The sequence below is a fragment of the Pelecanus crispus genome, chromosome 15 (genome assembly GCF_030463565.1).
Source record: "Pelecanus crispus isolate bPelCri1 chromosome 15, bPelCri1.pri, whole genome shotgun sequence".
Lineage (NCBI taxonomy): Eukaryota > Metazoa > Chordata > Aves > Pelecaniformes > Pelecanidae > Pelecanus > Pelecanus crispus.
This window is the reverse complement of record NC_134657.1, coordinates 8,068,696-8,089,453: the sequence shown is the minus strand read 5'-3', so window position 1 is coordinate 8,089,453 and position 20,758 is coordinate 8,068,696. Positions and strand designations below refer to the sequence as shown.

The following is a 20,758-nucleotide window of genomic DNA, read 5'->3' as shown; positions in this document are numbered from 1 at the left end:
TGCAGTTATTACTGTACCAAATCAGATTGGTAATAAATTGCTGCTTTTAGTAGGAATTGATCACAGGACTTTCTTGACCTTAGAAATGTCTCGAGCTCATTGGAAAATATTTTGAGAAGAGATGATCAATACAGTCTCAGCAAGGGCTTTTTAGTCTGTAGGTATTGTTCAATTTGTAGCTCTTCAAATGGATTTTCTTTCTTTTTTTTTTTTTTTTTACATTGTGTATGCAACCCAGTATATAACATTGACTGCTGCAAAGGCTGCTGGGAACACGGCTCTGGCATATATATCAATGGTATCAGCATCAATGGGCTTAAAGAGGGACTTCAGACCACTCTTTTTATCCAGTTTCATTATTTGTCGCTGTTTTGTCTCTCCAGTTTCGATTTCTATTGTGCCATATGATCCAGGCAGGCTTCTGGGAATTCGGTGCTGCCTATTGGAAATGGCCAGTTCCTGGTTCACACCAGCTATGGAAAGGGAAAACAGAACAATGGCGTTCTTCACATTTACCTGCAAAGGAAAGAGGAGAACCTATAATAGCGACTTGTAGGGCAGAAGTAGCGAACTTCATCCAAGCTAGCCATGATACTGACATGGTGAAATACCTACGAGATCCACAAGTGCTGAATGGTATTTATCACTTGCTTTGGCAGAAGGACCACTGAAAGAAGACTATGCTGCCACATCTAAATTCTGTTTATAATTTTACATGCTCTGAATTACTGAGGCTCCATTGAGGCAGCATGCTTAGGGACTCCTGACTGAAAATAGCTGACTGATTTAAGGAGACATCCTGTTCCGTGGCCAAAGCCAATAGGCAGTTCTCAGGCTCTTGTCAAAGCTGAGAGAACGTGGAGGTGGGACAGGAAATGAATATGGATCAGTTGTATCTGCTACAGCTTAATAAAATGAAGTAATAATAATCATAAATAATACCCAAGCAGCCAGAGAATTCAAAAATATGTAGGCCTGGACTACAAAATTGTGAATTGTCCAAAAAAAAAAAAAGTTCCTTAATCAATTAATTCATTCTGCTTCATCACTAACATGCATGTATGCAAATGAAGAAAGCAGCAAAGCCATCTGGAGTTCCTGGAAGAAGTTTCATCTACGGACTCCTTTGTTCAGTTTCACTGGGCTTCATATCTACATAACTTATATCCATGCTAATTATATTTGTATTTACCTCATGCAGTTTAGGTGTAAAAAATGTAATCTCCAGGGGACAACATTCAAGACTACAGGCGTAGTTTTTGTTTTGCTGACAGCATTTTATTATGGTGTAGCAGAACTAAAAGAGTCTTAGCAGAAGCAGCTACTAAAGAACACCTTCTGAGAAAGGGCCTTTCTTCCCCATCCCATGTAATACTGTCATAATGACTTTGCCGTGACCCTACAGGAGCAACTCAAGGTTACCGTAACCTCCACTGAGGACTGGACAAATATCACAGGGTATTCTCAAAGTGTAAGATGTACAAAATCTGGCTCAAGACATACTTTGCCTCTCTCTCTTGTTCTCCATTTCCTACCTTAAATACAGCAGCAAACCATGTAAGAATATGTTGTCTTTAGTGCTAACCATGCTGCAATTAGTTGCATTTGGTTGCTTGTTATATTAACATGACAAAAGAATTAACCAGGAATTTTTTTTTTTCCAAAAGGGGTAGAAGAATTTGCTTCCAAAGTAGAAAAATGTCATAATGCAGGGTGATTGCTTTTGCAAAGTTATTCACAGTATTACACTTACTGACCTCTCCACTCTGCCTTCTTGCCTTTATCTTGTTCTTTTGCTTTTTCATGTAGTCAGCATTGAAATGTGCGAATGCATATTCTACCAGTGCAGCGAAGACAAACACATAGCAAATCCAGAAGTAAACGTCAAGTGCCTTGATGGCAGATGCTCGTGGAAGCGAAGATCGGGCACTGACCATCAGTGTAGTCATAGTAAGAACAGTAGTTATACCTGCAGTGTAGTGTGAGAAAATTTACTTCAGGTTTCATAGTATACACTATAATAAGTGTATTTACTAATCTGAAGCTGAGGAATATTTTCACAGTAGAAGCCCCTTAATAGTCTGGCTTCTGATTTTCAAAACAGGGGAGCTTGTAAAAAACTGTGCATTTGTATGGCTAAGGCAGCTTTGGACATGTTACCCTTGGTTTTGTTCTACGTCAGGACAAACAAAACCAGAAGGCTTAACCCTCAAAAACTTTTGCATCTGGACTTGCAACCCTTACTCAAGCAAACAGATCCACAAGCTCTAGGAATATTTTTTTTGTCACTGTCCCAGTTCCTTCAAATCAATTATTTCATACATCTGCCTCACATTCACTATTGCTTTTAACCATCTTTAGATGGTTATTTTCTGTTCTTTACTGAGGCAGCTGCTCTGATAGCATGATGGAAATTAAAACACGAAGGAAATCTTTTAAAGGACCTTCTCTTCTGCAGATGTAAACATAGTATTCACAAATGCACCTTCATGGAAAATGAGGATTATTAGAGAGCGTAATTACAACTTCAGCATACCCTTCCCTGTTAGTTCCCCAAGCTATCTGTTTTACCTAATGACACTCTGGCAGGCACAGCTGACTGACTGATCCAGAAGGATACCCACGACATGGCCACTAGTAAGATAGAAGGAACGTAAGACTGAATGATGTAAACTCCTCGATTTCGCCGAAGGTGGAAGTGGAGACTGAGCCTGGGAAACTGACCTGCTGGAAAAAAAATGCCGACAAAGAAAGATTCTGACTGTGTGAAGTACGGTTAAACTGATATTCAAAATAACATTTCCTATAATGACACAGATCTACATTCTTAAACATCTTTTGGACAAGGATCACAAAAAGCTTTTTTGAATGTTGTTCAATTAGTCTTCATAAACCCTGCACGAGGTACTGCAGTTCTCATCAACACCGTTAGCTAAGAATAGGTCAAATGATTTATCTCGGGTCATATCAATGCCAGATCTGAAAATAAAATCATGAGTCTTCTCAAATAGCAGTATTGCTTCAAAATGTGTACTGTCTTATCATCTGCTGTAGAAAGTCCTCCAGATACTAAATTTAGATTTTTTAAAAGGCCAAGTTAATTTCAAACTCAGAAAAGAGCTTAGAGGAGATGTGCAGCATAAATGAGAATCTGAATACATGAAAGAGGATGAAAAATCAGCAGGAAAGAAAAGACTCCAATCTTTTACAAACATTGCGATAAACCCAGTGATACGCATACACACCACTGACTTCTACTGGATAGAATTAGAATGATCTGACTGTACATCAAAAGCCTCATAACACCAGGGCTAATGGAAATTTTTCTTTATCTGAAGTTGCAAATTAGGTCAAGAAAATGTGAGCTATACCTCAAGTGTTTTTTATCGAGTGCTGTCTGGCTACTCCACCATGCAGTATTTTGTCAAATATACAGAGCTAAAGGGCACAATTTGCTACAGTGGCTACCTGAAGGCTCAGCAAAGGTTGGCATTTTTTGCAAGTGTAAGCTAAAGAAAACTCTTATCAGAAACCTGACAGATTCTTGAATTAGTTCCTTAATAAGAAGGATTTTCTGTTGTAGATACAGGAAGTTTCCCTATGCAGGAAAAGTCAGATACTGTTCCTGAATTGAAGACAGATCCTGTTACCAGATTTGAAGTTCATCATTTCTGTTGTGAACTGGTAATTGGTAATTGTGAATTGAGCAAGCTGCAGCTTATCCAGCCCATGGATCTCCTCCTGGTTTTCTGACCAGTGGTAGACGATGTCCTCTGAAGAGTAGCCATCTGCCAAAAGAAAGCTGAATAAACACAAAGTTTGAGGAAGAAATTAAGAACTTAGAGGACTCATCATGGAAGTCCTCTAATTCCTCTGCTATGCTGATTTTCATCGCTCCCATTGCAAACATGCTGTGATTCAGTCTGGATAATGCACTGTCCTGGCAACCTCAGTGCTGCCAGTGTCACACTGGGGTGGCTTTCCTACAGGAAGAATAACCCAAGTTGATTCACGCTGACTAGCAATATGTGGTATGGAACAATGCACTTCAGTGTCATGAGAAATATTCAAATTCTCTTTCAAAAAGCACATTTGCATACTCACTTAAAGTAGAGTAACTGTTACTGTAGCACTCGAACTAGCCTACTTACCCCTGCACTGTGCTTGGATCTCAGAGTCACAGAAATTTCTCTTTGTAAAAGAAAATAACTACTAAATCTAATCTATCTGTGCCTATCCTACTGAAGACAGATCAGAGTGTAATTCTGTACTGCAAGTCTATCTCCAAGTTCACACATTGATTTTATGAGATAGGTACTCTGTACCAGTCAGGCAGTGTTGGGGAAACAGATTTCCTTTGTCAGGGGTTCCCCCAGTGCCCTCAGAAAATATGCGTCCAGTTGGCTCTCTGTCTCCCCTTGCAAGCCCTCCAGCGCCTTACAAATGGACACTGCATGCAAGTGCAGTACACAGCCACATTGTTCATATGAATCCCCGCTCTTGGAAACAACTGTTCGGGCCTCCCCCAGGCTTCAAGTAGTTTAATCAGAAAACAATGCCGAGGCAAACTGCCTGTGCAGTCTTTTCCTGTCAGTTCTCCTCCTAACACCTTTTGAACTTCCTCAATATTTTCAAACCAAAATGACAAAAAGGTAAAGGCTTCAAAGATGCTAGATTCTTGAAAGTTTTGTAAGAAATGGTGTGTAGAGAACAGAAAACCAAATTGGTGCATCTGGTTAGAGAACAGCAGTGTAACTCAGAGCCATGTCCATTCTGAGATGCACCCGCTAGCTTGACAATCCCCACGTGTATCAGCCCATTAGTGACTGCAGTTTGGCATGGGTGGCAGCTGAAGATAACTGCTAGGGAGAGGTGCAGGGCACCAGGGATGCGAGAGAAGGGGGGGAATATGTATGAGGGGATTTACGTAATATGCAAATCCATAGGAAATCGACTTTTGCTAGTCTTACTGTTAATGGACAACTTGCTACTGAACCATTCATTTGTTTAAAGAGGCTTTATTTCTACATGTTTGTTTCACTGAAATCGAAACCCTCAAATTCAATTAAAAAATTCAACCACCACCAAAACTGCCTGCAGAACTTGCTGGGAGAGAGAACTGATTGCTGGTTCACTGTCTGCTGCCTCTGCATTTGGTGATTACATAAGTAAAACTGTAGATTGCTATTTTTGACAGGATAAAATGGTATTGTGGTTAATTGCCTAGAAAACAAAGTCAGTGCTAAAAAAGAAAAAGAGAAACTTGCATCAATAGGCCAGTGAATCTGCTCAGAAACTGCTATTCACAAACCTCTGGAACCCTCAGGACCTGTAAACTCCTTGATATAAAAACCACAAAAGGCCGGATTCATTGCCATTGATTGGGTGGCCCTTGCTTGCGTCAGTGGTGAATTTCATGCAAAAGTATTAATGTTCATGGGAATTACATGCTGGTCATAGATCAAATACAGGTTGGACAAAATATAAATTCATTCTTCACCCTTCCTTGTGAGTAGAAATGACTTTAAGCCAATCCATGGAGTATTCTGATTGATTTCTGTGTAGCATATACAGGAATGCCTAGGCAAGCTAAACAGCTTTGTAAGGGTTAGTCACAATGGCATTCATTAAAAGCAGGGAAATCTTTCTTTTTCCTGTTTTCTCATAAAGAAAAAATAGCACATCAAATTTTGCCTGTGGGCTTCTCTACTTATTCTCACTGGATTTGATGCAAACCTCAGTAATGCTAGTGGCTGTCACAATTGCACTAGGTTTTATATGAAGCACAAAGTTTCAGACATTTGTCAGCAGGACTGTACGTTGTTCATCTTCACTAAATTAAATCCTATAGTTTTCAATTGGATCAGAGCTGAACTGGTATTGAAAAGTCCATAGTCTAATGCCCAGCACAGAGAACAAAGGGATTCATGTTTGTACCCTTTATTTCTAAATCCTGAGGCACCCCTTACATCATTGACTAAAGCAGAATCATTCCAGCAAACTCCAGCAAGCTAAGTACCATATATGCAGGCTTTAAACAAAATACAGATTGTATGAAACACTGTACTCAGCCCTTACAGCTCTCCAAATCCAACATGCATTCTTGCTCATCCATTGGATACTTGGAAAGGTCCATGTCGCAGGCCACCGTCGAGGTAATCCTGTTCCAAGCAACATGAACACCAGTTAGTTGCATTCAGATAGAGCCTTTTCCTCAGAACTCAAATGGAAAACTTTGAAACCTTAATACTAATACAGGAAACTATTTTCAAAATCCGTATCGCTATTGTCTTTACTAAGTCTGTGGGAAACCCAAAGGTGGGGGGAAATTGAAGAAAGGTCGTATGATTTGTCTAATGTCAGGGGACGCTTCAGCTACTTCTGATGATAAAAAAGACTTTTCTGAGTCAAGTCTACTCCCTTTCACTGTCCCCAAGATCATTACCAATACCTTAAGCGTGACTTTGGACTTACAATTTCAAAGGTGCACACTCACTAATTTTTAGATTACACAATTAACTTTAAGTATAGTTAACGAGTTCTAGCAAGGACACTTCCCAAGTGAGGAAGTACTACTTTCTCTGTTTGAAAGATGGGGAAGTTGAACGTAAATCAGGCTCATAGTTCCCTTAGAAAATAGTGAGAGAGTGGAGAACAGAATCTTTGCTCTGTATTCAGCATCTCCTTGCCCTGTGACCAAATAGTTATGAGATGCTTACCTCCCATTAAGGACATTCTGAAAGTGATCAGTTATGCAGTTATGCAGTGGAAAATGTGTTAGTGTTGCCAAAGATACCTTCCTGGCAGTGTAATCCTTGTAAAGCAAAGGGATCTCTGGTAGGAGTCGCCAGTACTTTCTTCCATTTTAAATGAATAATTACTTTAGGAAATCATCCTAGGAAAACCGAGTGATTACTTTATAGTCTGTTCAAAAATACAGGATAGAGTACACTTGCACTCTTTCTCACTCACCTGATGCTGTATAAAATGACTCCGTCTGGCTGGAGCCTGATAAGTTTGTTTTCCACAGTCACATCATGGAACCAGGCAGACTTGGCATTTACTATGAAAGTATCTGGCAACCAGAGCTTGTCCACAAACCGGCTGTCTAAGCCCAAAGTTTCATTGGTGTGGTTGTAAGACAGACGTTCATCTCGCCAGCTCTGGTGCAAAAATACCGTCATTGTATATTCCTATGAGAAGAGAAGTCCCAATTAAAAAGTTATGCTAAACAAACACAATGATAATGCCCTGGGACTTGGTCAAAAATCATTGTATTAGCCTAGAAATGTATGGACTGTTCCCTGTGCAAATAAGTGGTTTTATACTCATCAGCCATAGAGCTGCCCAAGCATTTTAATTTCTGTCATATGCTTCTACCATGGATAAAACCAAGATATCAAAAAGTTATTCAATGTCAGCATTATATATAACATGTTGCAAGAGTTGCATATGACTTAATGAAGAAAATCAGTTTATCTCCACAAGTACAACTTCTGTTTTTGAAGGTTTTTTTAAAGTAAAACTAAAAAATCAGGTGAAGTTATGCATCTGTAATGAAGGCAAAGGATGGAAGGAAAGTCAAAGTTTTGGTTTTAAAATCAAATCTATTGTGTTTCAGAAATGCAGTTAATTCATGCCTATGCTTGTTTATGTGACTTGCAAGTTGTTATACTCCACTGCTTTATTGAAAGGTCTTTACACAAAAATGAGGAGCATCTCACAACCAATCATTCCTGTAGCTTCTTTTTGGAAGTATCTGTGGTGAAAAGGAATTTGAACAGAAGTTGGAATTAATGCTTAAAATCAGGCTTCTCTTAGTAAGTGCTGCACAGATCCAACCTTGCTAACTGTAGTAAGAAATCTCAGTGACTTATACATGGCTAGATTCTTGTAATTGCCAATGTCTGCCAGAAGAGACTCTGCCTGCGTCTTAAAATACAATGTTTGTTCTTTGCAGTATCTTCTTGTGATAATTTCTCCACTCCACGCATGTTGGAGATCATCTATCTCTCTAGTTAGTTTTCTACACTTTCTGTCGTTGCAGTGCATATGTTCACAACTTGGTAGGTTTAACTGATAACATACCATGTTCACTTCTGAGATGTGGTCAATGCTGGCTACTTCAATTGCAAGAGCAACATTAACAGGAGGACCTGAGAAAAAAATGTTTGAATGGGGTGATTTACATCATCATAGTACCTACAAAAATACAGATGACCCAAGACTGTTAATTCTTTCATACAGAGTAAATTCATAAAAGTGTTTTCCGTGAGAAAGTACACTTTCCAAGTAAAATCTACCTTAGAGGAAGAGATTTAAATCTTTTACAGATTGCATCCTCAATTTCCAACAGAATACCTTGCTTCAGTGATAAAGGACATGAGATACAAACACAGTTACTGAAAATTAGGGAATCCCTTCTGCAAACCACATCATCTAGTTTCAGACAGCATGACTTCAAGCAAATGCAGAAATTATCGCCACTTAATGTAATCCAAAATTCCTTCAACTTAGAAATCAGTGATTTAAGAACTGTACCAGTAAGAACACTGTGTTGCTAATTCTGTTGTACAGTCTGTCTTTTTTCAAGATCAAGCAAACTGTTGATCGTTATTATTTCCAGCATCCAAGTAATAGACAACCACAACCTTTTCATCATGTAGAGGATGAAGTTCACATAAACATCAGAGGGTAGAAGGATTGTAAGAAACAAAAGAGACATTACTCTCAAAGTCTCACCTCCGATCCCAGGCCTGAAATTACGTGCATACCCTTTCATTAAATCATCCAGGTTGGGTAACCAGGATATTTCGATGTTGGAACCTATGTAATCGCCGATGTCATTCATAGCTCTAGGTAAAGAGAATAAGTACCTTTTAAAACTTGGCCACGTTTACAAACAGAAAAATAACAGGAAATGGAAGACATTTACTTCTTTTACCCCAGAGACCACCTACAGTATAATCAGCTATATTGGTAATTTAGTGGAAAAATACTGCATATAGATAGGAAAACCATTTCAGATATTTCTGTTTAAATGAAAACATATTTCAGGCAAGACTATGGCCTCTTTCTGAAATACAATCACATACTTTTTTAAGGTTTTTTTCTTTAAAAAAAAAAAGTAGGAAAAAAAAGATTTAGAAACATAAAGAAAGCATGAGGGAAACCAAGATACTTTGTATACTGCGTAAAATGCATCTGTGGGTGCTGAAATGCAGCTCTCTGGGTAGCAGGACACAGCAGCTGTGACAGCTCCTAGTACCACTATAGAACAGCTGAGATCAAGAAGGCTGGTGTATAGTCAAACGTGATGGGAAAACGGTGGAAATTACACAGATGGAATTTGGATTTAATGTCTTTGACACGGTGAAAAGTACCATTGCGCCTCAGAAATATGAAAAGCAATGCTAATAGAAGGCGTACAAACACCTGAAAACTGCAAAGATACGGTCAAAAAGGAGATCTCGCTTAAAAAGGGAACAGCTGAAAGCACGGGACCATGGAAGGGGGCATCCCCACGGCCCCGACCCGGCACGGAGCTGCCTGTGGGCCGGACCTGAACCTCGGCAGGAGCGGGCTGTGGCGCTGGAACTCGGGAGGTGCTGTCCATGGCACCTGAAAGCCCCGGTAGTTCTCCTCTTTCTGAGCCAAAGAGGTGGCTGTCTACGGTCCAGGCAACTCAGGAGCCTCCAGAAACCTCGAGAGGGGCCCATGGTTCTGCAGTGCGAGGAGCTGCCCATAGTGGTGAGCCTGAGGGATTTGACCATTGTCCTGGAGCCCGAGGTGTGCTCCACGATCCTAGAAATGCAAGGGCAAGCGCCCTGACTACGGTCCTGGATTTGGGGCCATTCCTGTCCATGTTCTTGAGCGGTAGGTGAGGTATCCATAGCACTGAAATGTCTCTGTCCTGCTCCACCTTCCCACAGGTGCCCCAGAGTTTTGGGCATGTAGGGATGGTTCCATCACGCTGGGAGGGCCCCGCTCACCTGCTCATGCTGGTTTGCACTTGCCAGCATCAGGCAGCGTGGGTTTGGCCATCTGTCCTCAGGTCAGGAGTGTGGGATGCCACAATGCACGCATCCTTTGGTACTCACTCCTGGGACCTGAGTGAGCCACCAAACAGGCAGTAGGTTTTGTTTGGGAGGTAATGTGTTGCTGTCAGATTTGTGCAGCATGCCACAGTCCCCCTCCCAGAAATAAGGCTCCACCTCTCAGGTGCTAGGCATATGCTTCTTTCTGATCCTTGAAGACATTATCAGTTTCTTATTGCCATTTTCCACCACCTGGCAGATGCCAGTTCCTCAACCCTCCTGGTGCAAGCAGTTATGTGGATATTCCATAACCTCTTATAAACAAAAGCAAGCTTATTTTGTCTTCATTAACTGTTTAAACTGAGCTGGCAGACTTCATTTGAAGCAGATCTGTGCCTGCTCACACAATTCCTCTTGCCAGCACTGTGATTGACATGACAGGAATAGATAAATGAAGGACTGTGACAACGTCTACCACAACTATTTGCAAAGAGAAAATTCGCCAGTGGTTTGAGAGGGCCTGTATCTGAATGCAAGTAGTACAGCAAAACTGTCTGAGCACTGTTTTAGCTTCTTCCACCGAGTCCAGCAATAAATATGGCATTTGAGAGATATATATCACTCGTAACAGAAGAGAAACTCATTAAACATCGACGAAAGTCTGCAGAGTAAAATACCATAAGCATATTCTGCCTTGGTACTTACATAACTTCCTCAGAGTGTTCATGCGACATTGACCCACATAAAGCACATGTTTTTTCTCTCCAAAATACGCCAGTCTGGGCATTCAGTTCAGCACATGCAGTTACTGCTAGCACAGTCGCAGAGTATCCTACAACAACCAACTCTTCTTCTCCCAGGGGACTGAAAGAAAAATCTTTGATTGCCCTTGTCATAAAATTCTTGCCCCACATGTAAGGATTCTGCGATTACGATGTATAAATGCAAGTTCTGAGCAGCAGAGACACTGAAAACTTCCATTAACAGAGGTGTCAAAGCTTAAGCGACCTTAAAGCATAGGGATGCTGCTCCAAAGTGAAACTTCATTCGTTCACAGCAAAATGTTAAAATTGGGGATGTATATTAAATGGCACTTCTAATGTTTCCTTGCGATGAGCACACTGCTGTATGTTAATCTCAAATGACTATCTCAGATATTTCTCAGGTTCCTGTATCTCTTTTGAGTAAGGATCTTGGAAGACCCAGAGCCATCTTTTCAGCTACATAAATTGGAATAACATAATGGATTGAGACAAGGGCTTTGAAGATGTCGACAGAGTTTTTTCCTTCTTTATTGGGACTCATCAACTATATAAACACTTCTTTTTATCAGACTGCTGTTTCCTATGTGCTGGTCTTTCAATCATCCAACTGTCAGTATTTAATTAAATGAAATTATAGTTTCATAATACTTGGCAAGATCCAGGTGCTAAGGTCTGGCTTTCTTCTGCATTACCACCAAACATTGCAATTCAGAAATTCTTGCATTTATTTTCTTTTACATTCACTACCCTATTTCTGGAAATACTACGGCTATCAGTTAATACAGAAAACAAATAATTTTTTAAATTAAGGCCTTGGCAGATTAGAGAATATGAGACTACGTTGAAAGAATTTTGTTTAAAAATGTATTTATTTGTAACTTTCAAGGCTCAGCCACAGATATGTAATGGTATTGCTAATCAGTAAAATATCTGAGCTCCTTTTATAGGTAAAGAATGATACTTTAAGTCTTTTCGTAATTAGAGTAAATAACTAGAATACGCTTGAATGTATAGATCTGCCTAAAATCTCTTTGCCTTTTCAGTAGAAGATGGTGCTTTTCAACTCTGCTGCTAAAACTGCAGCCAAGTTCTGTGAAGTGTTTTGAAAACACTACTGAAGTCAGAAGGTGACTGCACAGCAGTGACCTATCTTGCGTGCCTGATCTGGGAGGATAGGATAATGTAGCTTACGCTTCCTACATACGCAATAGTGCGAAAGTGCTAGGTACAAGTCATTGTAAAATTAGAATACCATGTATATTTATGAGTACTCAACCTGAGAAAAAAAATAAAAACAAATTCTGCTGCTCCCCTTTCACACTAGGTATTGGTACTTATGTGCATCGAGAACTCATCCCCAGATAACTGACTTATAATTGGTCACTTGCTATAAAAGAAGTACTGTCACCATAAGAACTGCCAGGAGCCTCATCTTTTTTGAAAAAGCATTTACAGTGTCAGTAATCCTGTGTCAGTATTCTATTTTAATGGCGTTAAGGAGAGCCATAGAGCTGAAAGGAAGTTAAAATTATGAGAGTTGGTTTAAAAACTCTGGGCTGTAGCTTGCCATGTGTTTTAAGCAGATTACAATCTAGAGGGAGTTTTACTTAAATATCCATGACACAATTAAAATGAATCTTGTTTCTATTATTAATAAAGCCCTAGGGTCAGATCATCAGTGTAACAAATGTGTTGAAGTTAGTGGAGCTATATGCACTTAACACCAGTGGGGGTTATTAAAGTATTACAGCTGAAATAATTTTATGGCTAGATTTACTTTGTTGATGTTTATACTACTGGTTCATTTTTAAACTTCTTTGAAATGGGCAACAAAATTACCCTTACTCAGTTACTGCCGTTCTCACACACTAGCATGGTGCTCACAGAATGGCTGCTAGATACTCAAAGAGAATACGTGAATCAGAATAACCTACACTTTCATTTACAAACAGTTATCAGTGAGTTACCAAAAGCTTTTGCTAATATTAGGCTTTCTTCATGCAGACAGTTAAGGGACTGGAGCATCTCTCATATGAGGAACAGCTGAGAGAGCTGGGATTGTTTAGCCTGGAGTATATATGTATTTAAATATCTGAAGGGAGGGTGTGAAGAGGGCAGAGCCAGGCTCTTTGCACTGGTGCCCAGTGACAGGACCAGAGGCAACGGGCGCAAACTGACACACAGGAGGTTCTGCTTGGCCATCAGGAAGCACTTTTCCACTGTGCGGGTGACTGAATGACGGGATATGTTGCTGAGAGAGGTTGTGGTCTCCCTCCTTGGGGATATTTAAATGCCGTCTGAACGTAGTCCTGGGCAACCGGCTCTGGGGGGCCCTGCTTGAGCAGGGGGTTGGCCCAGATGACCTCCAGAGGTCCTTTCCAACCTCCACCATTGCATGATTCTGTGAACCTATATTTTACCTTTAAACTACCCAGTGACCACTTTAAACAGCCATATTCTTCAAATTACATTTTGTCAGGCTGACGTGGAAGCTGATGGAGCAAGGGAAATAATGCAGACATAAGAACTAACGTAGCAGGGGCTGTATGCTTGGGTGTATGATTCAGCATGGTGTAAATGAGTCCAAGTTCTGCTTGCATCAGTCTGAAACGTGCTTTTTAGGTCTAAAGTCATCCCAGGTCCTCCAGCATAGTACAAATCTCCCATTCCCCTCTTTTTGGTCCCTCAAGAATATTGAGGGAGAGGAGAAATAACAAACTCAAGAATATTATTCTGCCTATAATATTTTCGTTTCTTTTTTATCTGGTGAAGACAAAAGTGTGAATTTTAGCAGACAGTATAGCAGTCCTCAGTCAAAAATGATGACTTTGGAAAGCAGACCTGTATTTTCATGGCAGTTTACAGGTCAGTTTGTGATAACTCCTTTGAGCCATTCCTCTAGACTTCTGTACATCAGATCCAGTGCTTTCAAGTTACATGAAGGATGGTGGGAGAATTTCATTCATCCTTGATAAGCAGTTGGGAATATATATATGCCCTAAAACATTATCCATTTATTGTACCTGAAAAAGGAAGACCAGCAGAGAAAAGACGCATTGGAAGGGATTAACTTTTCATAGTGTAAGCAGTAAAGATGAAAAGAAAGGAAACTACTATTAGTTGATTCAGCAACTTCACTTCCTGATGTAAGCTGCTGTAAAGCTTGTTTTAGTAAGAAAGGGACTTTGTAAAACTAAGCTATTGATTTGTAAAACTCAAGGGGCATAACAGCTCATCAGAAAGCTTATCTTGGTTTTGCACCAGGCCAGAGTGGGGTGCCTAGCTGACTGAATGGCAGCAGTCGTGTGTACTAATATCACTCTAGAAGTCATTCCCAAATCTAAAGCTGAAGAAGATGGTTTTTCATCCACACTCTGACTCTGTACACATCTCATTTCAAGCAGATATTCTGGAGAATATATTTGCGTCTGTCCGTATCTGGAGTTTACGCATTTTGAGAACTTCAGCAGAGCTCGTTGTTAGCAGTAGAAAACAGATTACTGCTGCTCAAACTATGAAAAGAATAGTTCTCTTGCATGCTAGATAAAGGGGAGAGGAAATCACCATCGATAAACCTGGCAAAACTATGAAGTTCTTTGCCTAACAAAACTGTCCTTGACACAGGTTAGGGAAAGCAACTCCAGGCAATGAATCTCAAATGACAAAGAAATGCATCTCTTTCAGAGCTAAGTACTATCAGCTCTGGAATAAAAAGTACATATATCCCAAAATCCTTTCTATCCGAGCTGACATCTTTCTCCCAGCTGCTGCAGGACCATTGCATTCTCCTAACGGGGGGTGATGGGGAGGAGAAGCATCAATCAGCTTGGACAGCACATCATTAAAGGGCTCGTCAGGTAAGTGAGGTATTAGCCTGTCTTCATTATCTTCCAGAACACTGCTTGAAAATGGTTGCTAGAAATTTATCAATATTATTAGAAAAAAACTGGTATTTAAATTACACCAAGGAAAGAGGCAATCTATGTGTTCTGTGTGAATGAGTGCACTACAGCAGCTGAACAAGAGATAACATTAGCAATATTATTTTTGCAAAGCAGTGCCAAAAGCTCGGCAGCATCTCTAAGTCAGTGGCCAATGAGATACTGATTTTAGGTCACACTTGTAAGGAGGGTGCGCTAACCTTTTGACAAACATGTATAGCAGTAAGATGTGGAAAATCACTTTTACCATCTCCTGTTCCTTCTTTAAATCTGTTAACCTGATTCTTTCGGGGACTGTGACATAGCTGTTATACGAATCTTTTAACCTGGTACGTGGAAATACCAGTTTGACCGATACTGAGGACTGGGATGGAGTACATTTCATTTTCTTTGAGATAATCTTTTGGGGGCAAATGTCCCAGATGTGATTGCCACTCAGGAAAACTTTTTCTTGGGAAAAAGACAAGGAATATCCTGCAAGGTCAGCAAACAATCTGGCCTCTGTCAAACTCCAGGATTATCCAGAGCAGCATGCGTATCCTTCCCATCTGCCATTCCTGACTCTAAGTGAAGCTCACTGTAAATATGTTTTGTATTTTGAAATGTAATTGAAAAAGCATTAGGCTTAATTTATGGCAACCTTTTGAACATCAAAGCCCTTACTTCCTCTCTGTGAGTTTTAAGTTACAGAAAATCATAGAATTGTTTAGGTTGGAAAAGAAAATGGACCACTCCACATATATTCATGTGTTAAAGCTGCTCTGTTTCCATGAATAGAAGTAAAAGGCTGAGGGAGACACACAACAGGAGGACAATTCTATGCAAATCTATCTTAAATATAAAAGACGCACCTATTTTTAATTAGCGAATTAAAACCTCTTTCAGTAAAGAATTACAAAGTACAGACGTCCCAAAACTCCTATCAATAGTACTCTTTCCCTGCACAAATGAAGAAATACTTCACTAAGTGTGTTTCAGCAGATGATCTCATTCACTATGACACATTTATTGTTGCAGCATCCACAGCATATCAAACTCTGATAAAATAGTGGAAGCCACAGTCTTTGCCCCAAAGAGCTGTCAGTCGTATAAATGATAAATTTCTTGCCACTAGTCACTGTCTCAAGCAGACCACAAAATACTACATTTAAAAAATGTTTACCTGCAAACAGCACTGGCATAAGTGGGATGTGCTGACTTAGGTGGAATTTGACTCATTCACTTCAGTCAAATAGCACACATGACAGAGCAACTGCTTCAAACACAGCCCTCTAAAGCACCCTGAAAGGATATTCAAAAATGCTAAGAGGAAGCAGGCTACATGTATTCCTCACTTCCCTCCTTTGCCAAACCTTAACATTATTTTAATAGGTAGTTTTGCCTTTGGGAAGTCTTATGTCATACCACTGAGTTCAGAACTTGCTGAAATATTCGTCCTTTTTTGAGTATGTTTTTGCTTACACCTGTCAATATACAGTCCATAGAGGTCACAAGCAGCTAACGTAGTGGGCTTGGATGGCCTCTGTCATCATAACCATCAATCACGTTACCTTTAGAAAACAAGATCAGAGCAATAAAATGTAGCTGTTGGTAGTTTTGCCCATTATTATAAAACCACAGTATTAATAAGACACTGCTCTTCATAAAAGCATCTCTTACGAAACATAAATTGTATCTAATATCACATTACAGAACTCCAAGGAAGAGAATAAGGAAGTTATGTGCTTCTTGGGCCTTTACAAGGGGAATGATTTCACAGGTCGTCTATGTGTGAGTAATTTTACTGAGGCAAGGATAAAATTTTGGTTTAGTTCTGTTTAACTCATCAGAAGTACACATGTAAGCAAGGGTACTCACTTTTTACAAGATTAAACAATGTTCTGCCATAGCCACGCAGACAGAGCAGTTTTCTTTGACCACTGAATGTCTTACACTTTGGCATATTTGGAAAACTACTACAAAGTGAACAGTTGGAATGTCACAAGCTAGAATTTGCCTTGCCTTACTCTCTGCCACGAGTATATGTATTTCTAACAAACAACTCATCCCTCTGGTGTAACTGGAGGAAGAAAGTCAAGTAACTAGGTAATTAATCCAAATATAAAATAATTTATCCAACAAATTAGAGGCTGCACATATCCTGGCAGTTGCTGTGCCTAGAAACAGACCTTGAAGACAGACACTGAGAAGGCTGACTCTTCCTTAAAATTCTTTTTTTTCCCTTCTTTTATACTCAAACACCACTTTTCAACCAAAATACTTAATGCTAGCCCAAGTGCAGATAGAGAAACAGGCTCATTGAAATTATGGGCAAGATCTTGATGCTCTTAGGTCACAGGCAGTATTTTCTCTGCCTTCACTGTAATACTGTATTTCTTCAGAGCATGAGGGTGTCAGCATCTGACCCTGGGTAACAGATTCAAGGTCATAGGATAAATAATTATATCAGTCCTGAATAAGAGCGGTTGACTTGACACTTCCTCTAATGCAAGATCCTTTTCCTTCCCAGTGAAAAAATCAGATCTCACTAATTAATTCCAAAAACTATAACAGCAACGTTATTCTTACTGCAGTTATCACTTTGCTTCTTGTGCTCCTCTGACGCTATTAATAATGTCTATAAACTGGAAGTAGGAAGACCCCTTTAATACCACAGCCATCTCTGCTCTGGATGATGTAGGCATGTTTTTACATGCAGCAAGTTCTTTTTTACTCCCCCTTCTATTTTCATTGCATAATCATGGCAAGCTTTCTCCACATACAGCCTCCAGATCTGTAGAGAATATATAGAGAACATAGCTGGTTGCCTAGCTAACACCTTCTGAATAAATGTGACTGAGGATCGCAAACATGCATCTTTACCAGCTATTATTTTGAGAGATGGTTGGTGTTCTTCAAACATTTTTTCTAAGATCTCTGCCAGTCTCCTCCTCGTATCTCCAGTTCAGGAGACTTAACACACGGGTTAGAAAGGAATGTCTGTATTTTGGGTTTTTAATTGTGCCTGTGGAGGCCCTAAGCAAAGGTGTTCAGTTAGTACCCCACTGCTTGTGCCGGGTTTTATGGAAGAGTTTCGCGTTCAAGCAGGCCCCCTACAGAGCTGTTTAAGGGGATGAGGCTGCGCTGGGATGTGCTGTGCCATTACAAAAAGTGATTGCCCCCGATTTAGAGTAAGCGCTCTCGGGAAAAGGCTTCCACAGGCATCCTGTTAAAAACACCCCCCTTGATAAACCCGAGAAACTGCTGCTCAGTTGGCAGAAGTGCATCCTCTGCTAGAAAAAGAAGGGGGGGACGATGGGGCATATTGAGGAAACTCTTCAGTCAAGACCCCTTTTTCTGCTGAGTGCTCACTCAAAGCAGCCGTAGCCCTGAAATGGAGAGCATCCCTGGGCAAAAGTGGGAGCTACGGCCAGAGCGGGCATTTGGCACCCCAGCCACACCGACAGAACGGCCGTCTCAGGCCAGTCTAAGAAAGAATGATAAGGCATCCTCTTACCTGATACACCTGTGCTGTTGGGTGCACAGTAGAACCAAGGCAGGAAAAACCCAGGTAAGAAATTCCATTTTACTCCCATTTATTAGACAGTGGCAAACAAAACCCAGGTTCCCCGGCTCTCTTGGCAGCTCCGAAGCTCCGGCAGTGTTGCCATCCCTGCTCGCCGTGCTAAGTTGAGGCCGAGTTTAAAGCAGCGTGGTGTTGCTCAGCAGCAGCAGCCCCCCCGGTCTCTCCAGCGCCCGGGAGCCATGCGGGCGGCCCGCAGCGCGGGGCAGGTGGTGGGGCAGCTCTCCTCCTCTGCGGGGGGCAGCTCTCCTCCTCTGCAGGGGTGCACCTCGATGCCCTCCTCCTCTGTGGGGGTCACCTCGATGCTCTCCTCCTCTGCGGGGGGCAGCTCTCCTCCTCTGTGGGGGTCACCTCGATGCCCTCCTCCTTTGCGGGGGCAGCTCTCCTCCTCTGTGGGGGTCACCTCGATGCTCTCCTCCTCTGCGGGGGGCAGCTCTCCTCCTCCTCTGTGGGGGTCACCTCGATGCCCTCCTCCTTTGCGGGGGCAGCTCTCCCCCGTTGCAGGGGTCTCCTCGATGCGCTCCTCCTTTGCAGGGGTCACCTCGATGCCCTCCTCCTTTGCGGGGGCAGCTCTCCCCCTTTGCAGGGGTCACCTCGATGCCCTCCTGCTTTGCGGGGTCAGCTCTCCTCCTCCTTTGCGGGGGGCAGCTCTCCCCCTCCGCGGGGGCAGCTCTCCCCCACCGCGGGGGTCACCTCGATGCCCCCCTCCTTTGCGGGGTCAGCTCTCCTCCCCCTTTGTGGGGGTCACCTCGATGCCCTCCCCCTTTGCGGGGGTCACCTCGATGCCCTCCCCCTTTGCGGGGTCAGCTCTCCTCCTCCTCTGCGGGGGGCAGCTCTCCCCCTCCGCGGGGGTCACCTCGATGCCCTCCTGCTTTGCGGGGTCAACTCTCCTCCTCCTCTGCGGGGGGCAGCTCTCCTCCTCCTTTGCGGGGGCAGCTCTCCCCCTTTGCGGGGGTCACCTCGATGCCCTCCTCCTTTGCGGGGGGCAGCTCTCCCCCTCCGCGGGGGTCACCTCGATGCGCTCCTCCGGCTCGCTCCCCCCCGGCTCCGCTGCCCGGCTTCGGCACGGCTCCTCTGCTGCCCCCAGAAGCGCCCGGCTCTCCTCCGGCCGGGCTTCCCGGGTGCAAGGCTGGGTGCCGAAAATCCCCTCCCGAGCGATAGATCCGTCCCACCGAGCGCGGCGGGGAGCCAACTAAAAGTGCTGCGGGGGTACGCGGCGTGTCCTGGGCGGCGGCACGGCGGGGAGCGGGGCGATGCAGCCCGAGCCGAGGGCAAAGGCGACCCCGCCGTGCAGCCGGGGGAGCCCGGGGCGCGGAGAGCCGGGCTGCCCGCCCAGGACAAGCGCCGGGGAGCGGCGGGAGCCGGGAGCCGCGGGGGGCTGGCACCGGGCGCTGCTGGCACCGGGCGCTGGCCCCGCGCTGCTGCCGCCGCCCCCCGCCCCCGCCCCCCGTTCCTCCCCGTGCGAATCGCGGCTGCACAGCTCCGGGGCGAGCGCAGCTGCAGCCCGGCGTCGAGCAGCGAAGCGGGGCTCTAAGCGGGGGGGGCTCTGCTGAGGGGACGCTGCCCCCTCTTCGCTTGCTAAAAGCTGTCCCGGCCTCCCGTGCAAAGCTGAGAGAGGCAGAGCCAAGGTTTTACAAACTTCTGCCTCGTCGCTCAGATTGCGAAGGGGCTTCCCTGAAGTGAAACGCTTCGGGCTACTTCAGCAGGCACGGAGCGGTGACAGGGCGCTTGCGAGCCCCGCATCCCACGGCTGCTCGGGGGCCGGCACCGGCAGCGCTCGGTAGCGCCGGGCACGCTCCCGCCTTCCGTGCCGTGCAAGCTGCCGGGCCCTCTGCGTGCTCCTGGGGAACGGGGCCCCCCGGGACCCCCCGCGGGAGGGTCACAGCGGCCCCCGGCCCGGCGGCTCTCCGGAGTTTGCTTCCAGCCTTACTTGCAGGTCACACTCGATTTTCTCCTCCATATTCGCTCTTTTCTTCTCTCATCCTCCGCCTCCTCTGCTTTTTGGTGCTGTTCAATCTAGAATGGCAATTTTAAAACCAACCCACAAAGGAAACACTGTGAAGGAGACATTTTAAAGAAATTATACCATAAAGCAAAAATGAACGTGCAGATACCTTAATCAAATGAAAGGATGCACCTGGGGTAAAGTGTTCCATTTATCTTTTCGTATGCTTGATTTTGCATTATTTAATACCAACATTTCAAATGGCAGCTAAGGGGTGGTGGGTGAGGGGAGTAACAGCCCCGTGGGATCCAGGAGAACAGATGTACAGACGTACACAATACATACACGAACGTGCATACGCACACCTGTAAGATCGTATGTCGTAAACGTGTAAGAATGACGTGGGGGGTTATTTTCTTTCTGACCTTGTCCTTCCTCTGCACAGTTCAATGGTCATGCCTGCAGCTAATGCACGCTAAGGAGGAAAAGACCTAAATTTAAACTCAAGT

At 43.2% G+C, this 20,758-nt stretch overlaps 1 protein-coding gene across 1 annotated transcript; it reads right to left on the bottom strand.

The window, feature by feature from the left end:
• Positions 1-216: 216 nt before the first annotated feature.
• GABRD (gamma-aminobutyric acid type A receptor subunit delta) lies at positions 217-18,306 on the bottom strand. Its single transcript, XM_009489056.2, has 9 exons — positions 18,239-18,306; positions 8,743-8,855; positions 8,089-8,156; positions 6,973-7,193; positions 6,079-6,161; positions 3,651-3,788; positions 2,572-2,727; positions 1,758-1,969; positions 217-516 (listed from the first exon to the last, which is right to left on the bottom strand). The coding sequence occupies exons 1-9, from the start codon at positions 18,304-18,306 to the stop codon at positions 217-219; spliced, it is 1,359 nt and encodes a 452-aa protein (XP_009487331.1).
• Between the last annotated feature and the right edge of the window lie 2,452 nt (positions 18,307-20,758).

Excerpts from the sequence above, each read along its gene's own strand:
- GABRD (XM_009489056.2), bottom strand. The coding sequence starts at position 18,306 with ATGGAATTTCTTACCTGGGTTTTTCCTGCCTTGGTTCTACTGTGCACC. Across the intron at positions 8,856-18,238 it reads CAACAGCACAGGTGTATCAG|AGCTATGAATGACATCGGCG; the intron begins GTAAGAGGATGC and ends CTCTTTACCTAG. Across the intron at positions 517-1,757 it reads CAAGAAGGCAGAGTGGAGAG|GTAAATGTGAAGAACGCCAT; the intron begins GTCAGTAAGTGT and ends TTTCCTTTGCAG.